This window comes from Sceloporus occidentalis, unplaced genomic scaffold (assembly GCF_023333645.1).
Source record: "Sceloporus occidentalis isolate IW3139 unplaced genomic scaffold, rSceOcc1.0.p SCAF_24, whole genome shotgun sequence".
Lineage (NCBI taxonomy): Eukaryota > Metazoa > Chordata > Lepidosauria > Squamata > Phrynosomatidae > Sceloporus > Sceloporus occidentalis.
This window is the reverse complement of record NW_028317004.1, coordinates 10,751,465-10,765,214: the sequence shown is the minus strand read 5'-3', so window position 1 is coordinate 10,765,214 and position 13,750 is coordinate 10,751,465. Positions and strand designations below refer to the sequence as shown.

The 13,750-nt window shown below is 40.1% G+C and overlaps 1 protein-coding gene across 1 annotated transcript in view; it reads left to right on the top strand.

Annotated features, from left to right (window-relative positions):
- Nucleotides 1–13,053, top strand: part of LOC149300608 (thyroid hormone-induced protein B-like) — a 47,567-nt gene extending 34,514 nt beyond the window's left edge. Inside the window, exons 8-14 of the mRNA XM_089485107.1 lie at nucleotides 4,165–4,311; nucleotides 5,327–5,592; nucleotides 9,000–9,093; nucleotides 9,989–10,141; nucleotides 10,613–10,875; nucleotides 12,023–12,107; nucleotides 12,986–13,053. Coding sequence (XP_089341233.1) covers nucleotides 4,165–4,311; nucleotides 5,327–5,592; nucleotides 9,000–9,093; nucleotides 9,989–10,141; nucleotides 10,613–10,875; nucleotides 12,023–12,107; nucleotides 12,986–13,053 — 1,076 coding nt within the window. The remainder of the gene's footprint in view (nucleotides 1–4,164; nucleotides 4,312–5,326; nucleotides 5,593–8,999; nucleotides 9,094–9,988; nucleotides 10,142–10,612; nucleotides 10,876–12,022; nucleotides 12,108–12,985) is intronic.
- Nucleotides 13,054–13,750: the final 697 nt, after the last annotated feature.

The window sequence follows — 13,750 nt, the reverse complement described above, 5'->3', positions numbered from 1 at the left end:
CATCCGGAGGATGGGAGCAGAGATGAATCTGTCCTTAAGGTAGTCGAAAGCCTTTTGTGCTGCCTCGGACCAGACAAACTTGAAATTCTTGGAGGTAAGAGCGGTTAAGGGTTGAGCGAATTTCGAAAAGTCTCTGATAAATTTGCGGTAGTAATTCGCAAATCCGATGAATCTCTGGACACCCTTCCGGTCTGTAGGAGGAGGCCAGCGGAGAATAGCATCGACTTTCTTCTTGTCCATCTGGATGCTGGTAGGAGTGAGAACATAACCCAGAAAATCAATGACTTGCACTTCAAACGTACATTTCTCTGGTTTAGCAAAAAGTCCATTTCTTCTGAGTCTAGAAAGTACTTGACTGACATGTTCCCTGTGTGTCTCTATGTTTGGGGAAAACACCAGGATGTCATCTAAGTAAACTATGACGTATTGGTCCAGGATATCGCGAAAAACGTCATTGACGAAGTGTTGGAAGGTGGCAGGTGCGTTGCATAATCCAAAAGGCATGACAAGATACTCAAAATGGCCATAACGGCACCTGAAAGCAGTTTTCCATTCATCATCCTTGCGTACCCTCACCAAGTTATAAGCTCCCCGTAAATCTATTTTGGTGAATATCTTAGCTCCACGAACATGTTCCAATAGTTCAGGAATGAGGGGAAGAGGGTATCTGTTTTTTACCGTAATATTGTTTAATTCTCGGTAATCGACGCAAGGCCGGAGTCCGCCGTCTTTTTTATGCACGAAAAAGATTCCTGCCCCCGCTGGGGAGGTGGAAGGTCTAATAAACCCTTTAGCGAGATTTTCATCAATATAGTCTTTTAATACGGTAAGTTCAGGTTCGGATAGTGGGTATATGCGACCAAACGGAATGGCAGATCCTGGGTATAGTTCGATTGGACAATCATAAGATCGATGAGGAGGAAGTTTATCTGCCCCCTTTTTCTCAAAAACATCTTTGAAGTGTGCGTAAGGAGGAGGTAGGTCTTGGGATGGTTGGGACAGGAGAGAGACGCATGCCGACGTTTTCTTGAGACAACCTTGGGTACAGTGGTTGGATGCAAAACGGAAAGTACCGGTCTCCCAATTAATAGAGGGATTATGAGTTCTCAACCATGGGAGGCCCAGGATCACCGGAGAGATGGGAGAGTTCATGATGTCAAATCGAATGTTCTCTGAATGGCCCTCCCCGATCTTAAGTAGTAGCGTAGTGGTCTCTCGAATGATGGGTCCAGTTTTCAGAGGGCTGCCATCCACCAGTTGAATAGTCATAGGGGTCTTCTTACGGCGAGCGGGGATGGAGAGTGAGCGTGCCAAATCAAAGTCCAGAAAGTTGCCACTGGCTCCGGAATCCACCATGGCAGAGAGGTTGACGGAACCGCTACTCCACTGCAAGGATACGGGGAGAGAAAGGTGAGCTGCAAAACGAGACATCTGTCCAGTAGATATTTGATAACGATGGATAATCTCCTTACCCTTACGGAATCGGGCGCGTGTTCTGCAGTCTTGGTAGGAATGGCCGGCTCTGCCGCAATATAAGCAGAGTCCCAACGATCTTCGGCGTTCCCTTTCGGCAGGAGACAGTGGTCCATGGATAATACCTATTTGCATAGGTTCCTCGTCTGGGAGTGAGGCATTGGGGACAGGAGGAGAGGCAGGCGACCAGGTAGAGGAAGAAGATTGACGCTCGAGTCTTCTCTCACGGAGCCGACGGTCGATCTGGGTGGATAACGTGATAAAGTCCTCCAGGCCAGAAGGGATGGAAGTGCGAGCAAGTTCGTCTTTAACCAATTCCGAGAGGCCCCAACGGAATTGATCGTGGAGAGCGGGCTCATTCCATAATGAGTCCAGAGCCAAGCGTCTGAAATCAGTGATGTACTCCTCGATGGGGCGTCTACCCTGCTTGAGGGTTCTCAGAGAGGTGGTAGCCGAGGAAGTTCTGAAAGGATCGTCATACATAGAGTCCATAGCCTGACGGAATGAGGCCCACGAATCCAGTAGCGGACTGTTGCTGTGGAGGAGGTGATGAGCCCATTGTTGAGGTTCGTCCGAGAGGAGGGAAATAACGGTATGGACCCGGACATAGTCGGAGAGATAGGTTCTGGGCTTAAGATTAAACAATATTTGGCAGGAAGTGATGAAAGTTCGGTACTTCTTGCGGTCACCTGTGAATCGTTCCGGGAGGGGAACTTGAGGTTCTATGGCCGAGGCGCCTTCCATGTTGAGAGGTAGAGGGGCCACGGCTGGGTCTGCAGGAGCGGCATGGGGAACTTGAAGCTGTTGCACCTGCTGCCTAAGCTGGTTTTGACTTGCCTGGAGGTCTTGCAAAGACTGGTTCATAGAAGTCATTTGTTGACTTAAGGCAGTGAACATGTCAGGTCTTCCTGCGGGCTCCATAGGGCTCAGTGATTATGTGAGGCTGCAAGGCAGAATTAAAGGGTAGAGACCGGTATGCAGGAACGTACCCCAGGAATCAGCAGATAAGGCAAGTGAGAATAAGCCGAAATCAGGAAACGAAGCCGTGGTCAGGGAAACTAGCAAGCTGCGAGGTCAAAATCCGAAGCCAGGGTCAGGAACCAAAAAATCAGGAACGCCGTTTAGTAGCCAAGGGTCGGGATATAGAGAGCAGCAAAGTAGAGGACAAGCCGGGTTTGGTACACAGGAAATCAATAGGAAAAATCACCAAAGGGCACTAGAGCTCGAATAGAAAAAACAATCACTGAGCACTGAGCTAATCTCAGTGCTCAGCTTTTAAACTTGCCGCCAGGGGGAAGCCTCGCCCCCAGCCGTGACGTCATCGGTGCGCGTACCCCGGCGTCTCCATTTGGGGGCGCATAAAGTTAGTTGAGGGCGCGCGCGCGCGCGCCTAGCGGCGGACATGCTGACGGAGGTGGAGGGAGCTGGAGACGCGCCGCGGGATCCGGTACCCGCGGGCATCGGGTACTCAGGTGAGTCACTTCGTCGGACCCGGGGTTGCGGACCCTGACAGTGGCAGAGAGTAGTGTGTGTGTGGTAAAGGGTTTCTAGATTGTGTGCTCATTTGAGTGGGGCCCTCCCCATCTTCTATTTCGGTAAGTGAAAGTTATGTGATGCAGTACTTGTTTTGTACTGTTCGCCCATTGTACAGCACTGCAGAATATGATAGCACTGTATAAATCAATAAATAATAATTATAGAGTGTGACGGTCGTGTGTGGCTGAATGTAATCTTTTTGGTGTGTATGTGTGGAACAGTGTGATCTGTGTGCCCAAGAGTGGTGTGTATGGCTGAGGAAGGTGTCTGTGGCTGAGAGAAGTCTCTGTGTGATTTTTGGTGATCTGCCTACCTGGCACTACTGGTGAAGTGTACTCTCAGCTGCAAGTTGGGAGTGGATAATTATTATAGGGATGCAGGACAGATTTGGGGTTACCCCACCAAAAATGGCTATAGGTGTAATTCTCACGGCTAGAGTGCTTAACTAATAATAGTTCTTTAAAAAACCCATCCACACCTGAGAGCCCACTTGTCATGATGGGGGTGTATATTTCTGGTTAGTTAGGTGAGGTCATCTTCCGGTAGGTAATATCTGAAAACTACAACAAAATAAAGCAAGTCATAAGTCAAATGTGCTTACAAAACAGTTAATTGTTTTGTATAATTATTTAGTGTACTGTTGTATAATGTGTTTGTATTTTAAACTGTTTATTTGGTTAGATTTAAATAACACTTAAATGTTCATACATGTTCATAAAGAAAACCAATAGCTATGAAATGTGTACAATATATTCTTTCATGAAGATAATATAACAATAATTGGATATACTGATTGTATGATAAAAAATATCAACAAAAGTAATATAATGGTATTTAACTTCGAAGCTACTTTTCACCACTTAATGGAATGCAGGAGGATTCACTTTTTGCTTGACTCGTGTTCTTTTCCCCCCCAATTTTCTCAAAAGTACATTTTTTATTTACTTATATGTAAAGGGCCATATGCAATTCTGTAAATTGTAAGTTGTACCACTCTTTGTCTCTTGGTCTTGTGCAGTTGATATGAAATTTTCTTTCTGTAATACCTACCAAGAAAGCAAAATATGGGGCATCAGCTTATGATTTTCATGTTGTGTATGTCATCTGATGTACATGCTAAGGAAGGCTGAACATTGTTGTTTTTCTTTTTTTCAGAACCCGTTTTTAATGTAGAGGAGGCTGGGTGTGACTTTGAGAAAGATATGTGCCGCTTCCATCAAGACGGTAGAGACGGTGCTGGGTGGAACAGAGTGAAAATAAAACCAAATGCATACAGAATAGGAGATCATACCACTGGTTCAGGTATTTATTTTTATTTGCTACACTTTTATATTGCTTAGCTGTGTTCAGCTTGAAGTTGATATATCCAGGCAGTGATATTAGATGCCTTCAATTGTATTACACTGGTAATTTGTTTATGGACCACCAGTACTTTTTAATTCTTCAAGATCACATAATGGAGATACAGTACACTGTGGACAATTGTACAACCCATTACTTTAAGTCTATTTGCATAAATGAAGCATGTTTATGGCCTGTTTGTTGGAGCTTAATGTTCTATTAAGGAATGTAATGGTTCCTAATAGTAAAAGGTTTATGGGAGCTACAGGGATTGCGTATATCCTTAGGGCAGCATTGTGAGTGAGGGTATTTAAAAAGTATTCACATAGCAAAAGAGGCAACTTGATTTGAAAAAAGGTTCCATGAAAGAGTGTTCTAGATAGTGACCAAGAATACCCTTGTAATGAGGAAACAGCCTCCTGGAAGAGGCAGCTGTCACCAGATAGTATTCATTTTCAGAAACATGCTATGAAAATAAATTTCTGGAATAAATGAATGACCCTTTTTATTAAAATTCGTGCTCAAACATATTTGCTGGAAAATAACAAACATGAGATCAAACTTATTTAAGTCAGCTATTCATGTATGTACAGAATAAATTGCAGGGGGTGTAAAAATTACACCCCCTGCAAACCACAAGGAAAAGTCTTAACAATTATAAAAAAAAAATCATGTCAGCCAACCTGTAGGAGGATTGCAAATTTACAAGGTATCACAAGTTATTTTGAAAAAAAATACAGCCAAATAATAAGGCTATTATGGTGCATGCCGTCAGGGAAACATTTTGACCTGGCATCTTACCAGGTCGTTATTAATTTTCTGTGGACTGGGCTGTTTATTGTTATTTTTAAGAGCTGGGTACTCAGTGACTACAATGCCAGCTAAATGTGTATCTTCTATAACTAATGAAGCTACTTATTGCCTTATTTGACAATGCAGGTTGTTCCCCATGATAACTAGCTCTTTTGTTTTGCAGGCCATTTCATGTTGGCTAACACAAGGTTTACCTCTCAGCCGGGTTACTTTGGACGTCTTTATGGTCCTTCTTTGCCAGGAAATATGCAATATTGTCTGCGTTTCTTTTACGCATTTTATGGCTTTTCCAAAATGAATGACGCCCTGGCTGTGTATTTATTTGAAGAGAACCATGTTGTCCAAGAAAAAATCTGGTCTGTTCAGGAGTCACCTAAAGGAGTTTGGTTACAAGCCGAAATCAACATAAACAAGCCAATGGCTTGCAAGGTACATAACATTTTCTGCACGTTACCTCAGGTTAGGCCAAGACTAACATGAAAAATGCACTTGAAAGGAGAAATTATTAATTGTTCTTTTTCATATACATAATTTATTACAACTGGGAGAAGTCCTCTTACGTTTCTTGTCAAGCTCATATAAAAGTATTTCTCAGTTGAGACCTTCAAATTTAAGTTCAGCAAGGAAGCAGAATACCAACAGTTTTTGGATGTTATATATATATATATATATATTGGAGATTTCAGGAGAATGATACATGCATAGTAATAAGTGTTTGTGCTGAACTTAGGTTTCTAAGGTAGACCGAGACCATAATACACAACGTTTATCTGATGTGCAGACCACCCTACTGCTCCTTATGAAATTTGAGGGGGGACAGAGTTGCATCAGGGGCAAGTAATAAATTGCAAGGGATATGAGCATTTTGGAGAGTTCCTAGGTTAAATACAAATTTTATTTATTGTAGTAGTCAAATGATTCGAGCTAAAAAAAACTAACTGCATAGGAAGGCAATAGAGGGGACATAGAAAGTATTTAGCGGATGCTTGTCTCTAAATTCTACAAATCTCGACTCAGGGCTACTGTGGCAGCCTTCGTCTGTAAATTTGCATGTATTGAAACTGCTTGTAGATAGTTGTCAAAAAGAACAGAAGGAAATGTGCAGAACGAACTGCAAGAAATGTTCTTAAAAAATATTTGCATCACTTATAAGAATATGAATCTCTATTTTTAAAAACAATCAAAATGTACGAAAAGCTTTGGCAAATACATGTATTCAATCTACATTAAAATGTTTGCTTTCCTATAATGATCCTCAATATTGTATATCTGTTTAGTCCTCTGGAAATATTGGGTTCTTTAATCATTGGACCTTAGATTGTTTATTGTTCATTTTATTGCTTTTATGCTTGCTGATCTTAGCCCCTGGAAGGAAAGCTTATATCAAACCACACTAATCAATGCGATGTTATATAGTCCTCCGAGAACACTTCCAACTTTATAGCTTGTGTGCTTTTTGATCTCCATTTTTCCATAATTTTAAATGGTTGAACTCATATAATCATACTCTTACTTCTCTCCAGGGGATACTTCACATCATAGGAGGATTTTAAGTCCAGGGAAATCGCTTTTATGTCTAATAATAGTCCCCTTTCAGTTGACATAGCCGCAAAGTAGATACAGAATTTCAATGTTCAGATATAGTTGTCCCAATTACCAAAATGTAAATGATCGACAGAGAATATAACATTTTACTTAAGGTTGGAGTAAAATATATTGCAGCTGCATCTAATAAGTGCATGTTTTGTTTTTTAAAGGACTAAAACAATGTCAGTATGTTCAAACGCCATCAGTTTTCACCTTTATAAAAAAGGTTTCTCGCAGTATAAATTATTCAGAGGTCAATAATATAATTAGGGTGAATTTTTGTTGGAATAGTTTCTTTGTACCTCACTGTGGGGTTCTCTGGCTATTATAAAGTAATTAGATGGCTTCTTCAGCACTGTCCCATTTCATATATATTAAGTGTTAATGGTGCTTTCTGGTCACCATGGTTCAAAATCTCTATTTTTAAACAAAAACAAAATCAAATGTATTTAATTTAGATGCTTAAGCCATAGTTTTTTGCTTCCATTCCCACATTTTAGTTTGTCCACATCACTGCGAAAATAATTCCCACTACTTATACTCTTGGACCTGTCTGCAGCCTTTGATATAGTTGACCACTTCCTCCTTCTATAAACCCTTCATGCTTGTGGCATCTGTGACAGAGCTCTTTCCTGGCACAAATCCTACATCTTCGACCGTACCTAGTGTGTCCTTCGCTGGAATTTGTTCCTCTCCCCTACCGCCATCTGTTGGTGTTCCTGCGGGTTCAATACTTGGGCCTCTACTATTCTCCATTTACACCTCATCATTTGCACAGCTCATATCTTCCTTTGGCTTCTAATACTACCTATATGTGGATGGCACCCTAATCTAAATTTCCTTTCCTGACCTTTCACCCTCTTTTCTAACTCCCCTCACCTACTGTCTTTCTGGAATTGTATAATGGATGGCACCGCACTACCTGAAGCTTAATATCTCAGAGACTGATCTTATGTTATCCTGCCATCCCCTCTGTCCACAATTCCAGTCATTTCTATTAGTATTGACAACTCCACCATCCAACCAACTGACCAGCTTCACTGCCTTGGTGTCACACTTGACCCTGCTCTCTCCTCCATCCCTCACATTCACCAAATCCTGCCGCCTTCACCTGAAAGACATCTTCCGTTCCTCACACAAGAAACAACCAAAATATGGATCCATTCCCTTGTGATAGCCCGTCTGGATTATTGCTCCCTACTAACCGGTCTCCCCCGCTCCAACCCTTCACCACTTCAGTCCATCCTCAAGAATGCAGCTAGACTAATCTTTCTCTGTCACTATTCCTCATCTGCTGCTCCATTGTGCCAATTGCTCCATTGGCTCCCCATACCCCCAGAATCAAAGTCGAATTGTTTACCCTGACCTACAGAGCCCTTAACAACTCTGCACTCCCCTATATCTCTGCCCTCCTATCCAAATACATCCCTAACTGCCCTCTTTGTTCCGCCTATAAACTGCGTCTCTCTTCTACTATCATTACCTCTTTTTTCGGGTTTCACATATGTTATACGTTTTAAGTTATGTTTTTGACTCTCTTGTAACAATTCTTCAGAATCTGTTGACGCTATATAAATAAATGTAATATAATGCTGAGCTCTGAGATATCAAATCGCGCAGCATCAAAAACTAGCACGCTTTGCAGGGGAGCAGTGAAATAGAGGTCTGTACGGAAAGACCTCATGCGCCCTTTATTTTGTTGGAGGGAGATCCATGATCTCCCCAACCAGCCCTGCTCCTCCTGCGACAGGCAGTCCAGTTCGTCTCTAGAGAAAGCTTGCAGGGTGGCGGACAGAACAAATTGTGGTGGCGGACACCGGTGTCCATGTACAGACACCTTGCTGACTCCTAGGCTCTACGGGTAGCCGCTTTCGATTCCCCATGAACGAATGGACCCAGGGCAGCTGCCCGTTTTACGTTACGTTAAAGATCTGTTAGTGCTCTAGAATTCAATGATAATAATCCTCACTGTGATTTCTTTCATAAAGCACAGACTTACATTTCAGAATGAAATAATGCGAACCTACTTGTTCCACTGGACTCTTCACATTTTCTAGAGTGTGGTTCTACTCTATATCGTAACACACATTGGGTGTGGCTTTATGCTAGGTTTTCTGAGGTCATTGGAGACTTTTGTGATAAATCAGTGATACACTGATCAAGGGTAGTAGTCTCTTAGAATACAATACATTCACAAGTAAACTGAGCTGTAGCTGTTGTATCTTGCATACCATTCTTCTGTATTTCAGGTTGTGTTTGTGAGCTGGTGTAAGAGCTTTTGGGATTGTGGCCTTACAGCACTCGATGATGTTTCAGTGAGCGTTGGAAACTGCCAAACAGCTGGTGAGGCATAATAAGATCTGATTTTTTTTTTTTTTAAAAAGGATAAAGAAAAAGAGTAACACTTATGGAATACATGGTTTCGTTATACTCAGCTTTCATCATAATAGGCAGATATTTATCTATGACTATTAAAGATGAGTGGTGGCTAGGACATTTGTAAACAGATCAAGATCAGGGAAGCCTACTGGAAAGCAATTTCAGCGGGCTGGCTTTGTACAAACTCCACTGTCAACACTGTACATATGGATATAGATGTATTGGTTCAAACGTGGGGAGTCTTAAGTTGAAGTTAGACTTATTATCTGGCCAAACAAGAAGTGATGTAGAGTCACATACGCTTTTAGGACCTCAAAGGATTTTTCTGCATTCCATCTGAAGAAGAGACGTGATGTCCTAAAAGCTTATGTTGCTCTTCATCTCTCCTATGTTGGTCCAATATAAAATGTTTTTCCTAGGGAAGTACATGCACCATGACTAGTCATTCCAGTTGAGTGCACAGTAGGTGGGGGTCTCCCAAGATACTTGCACTGCTGTCGCAACAAACAAGGCAGCAAGTGACTGTTGGGAAGTGACTAGACAAATTACCAGAACAAAATTTTTCCACAACTGGTGCTACATAAACATCTTTTGATGAAGCTATAAAACACGTGTCCTAAATTTTAGCTTCTGTAAGATATGCAGTGCCTCTCCAACAAAGCTGACACTGGGAAATGTGTAACTTTTTTTTTTTTTTTACAAAGGTTGTCTATCCGTAGGTTTATATTTTGTATTAATCACATTTTCAGAAAGACTTTTGCTTATGATATTTTCTAGAAACCTGTTATAATAACATTTCCTAAATAAAAAAACAGCCATGTTGTTACGTAAGATGATATAAAGGCATTTTTAACTGCAGATAGACTTCCTCCACCACCTGGAAAGTGTACATTTGAAAAGAATGATTGTGGATTTCAGCAGGAATGGCAAAGGAGAGGCATGTGGCACAGGATACGAGGAAGTACTCCAACATCATACACTGGACCAAGGGGTGACCACACTTCTGGGGTAGGTGAGTTGAGGAATAATCTACAACTGTTTGATGCACATAGTTGTTATGAATAATTGCCTGGTGTATATGTTACATTAGCTTGAGTTTGCACTCAACTACTCAAAGTTTTTTTGCCTCAGAACCACTTTTTTATATATAACACCTCTCGTTTTCCCTCTGTCACTAGCAAATTGCTGAGCATGGTTCCCAAATACTTAAGGTACACAACACTCATCACTGACCCAACTATAACATCCAGAAGTTACTTGTGTATTTCCATAATGGAGGAATATATAATTTTAGATATGTTACAGATCTTCTAATGTGATCAGGATCATATTCCAGAGTATGCTGTGATTGTTATATTGAATGCTTACACTTTAAGCAATCAGTTAAAAACACTGAATGAAAAGGCATGACTGCACAAGCCACAGATGCCTAGCTTTTACCTGTAAAGTTAATTATTTTTATTTGGTGCATTTTCACTTAAAGGCTACTATATGTACATTGAAGCAACCCATATGGTCTATGGGCAGAAAGCAAGATTACTATCAAGACCACTTTGGGCCATCCCTGGGAAGCAGTGCTTGACTTTTTTTTACCATATGTATGGAGCTGGTACTGGACTCCTTAATGTTTACTTGAGAAAAGAAAGTGAGAGACACAATGATACTCTGCTCTGGACAAAGAGAGGTGAACAAAGTATTAGCTGGATGAAGGCTCATGTGGAATATGAGAGCAATAAACAGCATCAGGTAAAACACACTTAATGGGATTTTATCATCAACATACATCAAGTGAATGATTTATTTTCCTTCCAGTTGCTTTGGCACTGTGGTCCCCATATATTAAGCAGAACTCGGGTACCTTGAAATGCCATTTTTGTTGATAATGGGTAACTATCGATGAATGATGTTACATCTACACAGCAAATACTCATTGTTTTATATAAAAGTTCTTTTATAACAGAAAAAAGAAAATAAATAATGAGCAAAAAATCTGGGGAAACAAAGCAAATGTAGATGTACCTTCACATTTTCAAAATAACTACGCAGCTTCTATTATTTACAGTATTTGTTAACAATGTGCTAAATTGTCTCAAATTCATTGTGAAAATGCCATCACTAGGTCTTCTTTAGTTTCCAACAATTAAAGCAGTAATGAAGGCTACTGCCATTTCACTAGTGTATTTTTAGGACACAGTGAGAAATGTTAATGACCGCTAAACATATGTTTTGATTCCATGCTTCAGTAATCCAATTATCCGGTTTCTTTCCTGATTCAGTGTGATAAAACCACTTTGCATTTTTCCAAAACTATAGCTGTAACTGCATTACTGACGCATTTCACACAGCAGTAGATAAAGCACAAATGATGTGTCATCAGAATGACGGAGCGACATGAGCACTACTAAGTATGCTACAAATAACCGGTGACTCAAAATTACTGGGCTATATTTTAGAGATGGAATCCTTGTTAATATAGATACACTAACTAGAATTATTTGACATGAAGTCCATGCATGCCATCTGAAGCAACCGCTACCACTAAATGTTCAGTTTAAAGGTCAGTTTAATGAACAAAACATCTTCAACTTAGTAATCATAGATGCTATTACTGCATTGTAAAAAGAAACGAGGAATTTCATGTAGCAAAACTTGTAAATAGAAAACTTTTTCTTGTATATTTATTTTAGTGTGCTAGTTGAAATGAGAACTATGCAATTGCGTTCATGAAAACGATGGCAGTGTATACTACACAACATGTTTTATGGTAACATGCAGTTAATCAAATGGAACATGTACCCCATTATTTATTTATGGCTATAATATAGTATCTTGGGGATAATACATTTCTAGTCCAAATTTAACAATTGAGCATCATTTATTTGGCCTTTTTCAGATTATCTTTGAAGCTATTCGGGGAGTTTCAATAAGAAGTGATGTTGCAATTGATGATGTCATGTTTCAAAATGGACCCTGCAAAGGTAATATCTCTTGGAGCTAAGAATCATATCTATGTAAAGATATGTGGCAGATTGCTAGTAGTAAATCATCACTTTTACCCCACCAACTTCCCTGCCTCACCGGACTTCCTTAAGAATTTTACGATTGCAGTCAGGGTCCTCATAAACTTCTATATCAGTTACAATGAAATCTTGTAATGGGAGTCTTACTTTTTTATTTTATTTTTATTCAACAGAAATTGCTAGTGAAACAGAGATAGGTCGTTTTGGAATTGACAGGATCATCTAACCAGCCATTCAAAACATAGCAAGCTATGTTTTCTTGACTTTTACCATATCATTCTTGGATTGCTTCTGGCTGCTGCCTAGTGACATAGCTCAGTGCTGGCTGCTACGCATGTGCCTCTACTGAGAACATCCCCATGTCCCACTATGCTTTCCATCACTGCTGGGTTCAAAAATGGACCCAGCAGTCCAGGTGTATATTGAACAGGCTGGTGTATTGGTGTGATAAATGAGGGGCTTAGCAGTAAGACAGTTTATCATAAAACACTCTTTAGAGCACACAAAGGCTTTGGGTCTTCAGTATCCTTCTTAAGTATATAAATAATGTATAAATATATATTTTCAAAAAGGTTTTGGGGATAACCGCTCCTTTCAGCATTCAAAACCCTCAGACAACTGTTTCATAGCTGTCAGTCAATACAATCCAAGAACAATGAAGGAAACTTCAGATTTTATTAATAACCACACAGTTTCTCTCTACTCCAGTACAGGCAACAGTGACCAAAGTTTAAAGAGACTTCAGAGATGTTGAAAGAAGGTCTTAGGGCAAGTCATAGTGTAAAAGTCTGATAACCAGGTAATTCCTACTAAACCTGAGATCTTTATTTCCACAGATACAAACGATTCCTTGACTCTGCAGTCTTCGGGTTATTCAGATGACTTCAATGAAATTGATCTCTAGCTCTTGAGCTTACTGAAAAACAATGTATCAAACTAGACTTTGGTCTCTTGTGAAACTGCACAGAGCATTATATTTTATAGAGAATTCCGAAGATTGCTTCGGAAAAAATATTTACGGATACATAGCACAAACTCAGAGCACTTGTGTTCGCCGTCATATAAAAACCTACTCAGGCCTAGATTTGTGTAACAATGGTATTTTTGCAATGACTATAAAGGATGTGTGTGCTGTGTTGCAGATTGCAATAAGAAATTCACTGTATAGCAATACAGAACATATTTAAATGTATGTTCTTTTGCTATTTTATTATTATTGCGTGGTTTCATTGTTAATTTTGTAATGTTTTTGATACTGTTGGAACCCCACAAAATTCACAATAAAATATCTAAATTGTGTTTTGTGAGAATTTGTTTATTCTCTTTACTGTTCTCCTTATATGTTATCTGATTCATGTATGTACTGTATAATCATCATGATGTTTACATCCTCAAATGCTTGTTTGGCTCTCTTCATGACCATTTTGGGGAAAAAAACACTTTATGCCAACTTAAATCACTGTGAAAGGGGAAGGACAAAATTAAATCCAAATTGGGTGCTTTGTATGAAATGTTTTAGGCAAAAGAGTTCTCTGAAAATACATTATTAGACCAAGTGCTAAAAAAAAAGTCCTAGATCTAAGAGCTAAGCTGCTGCTTTT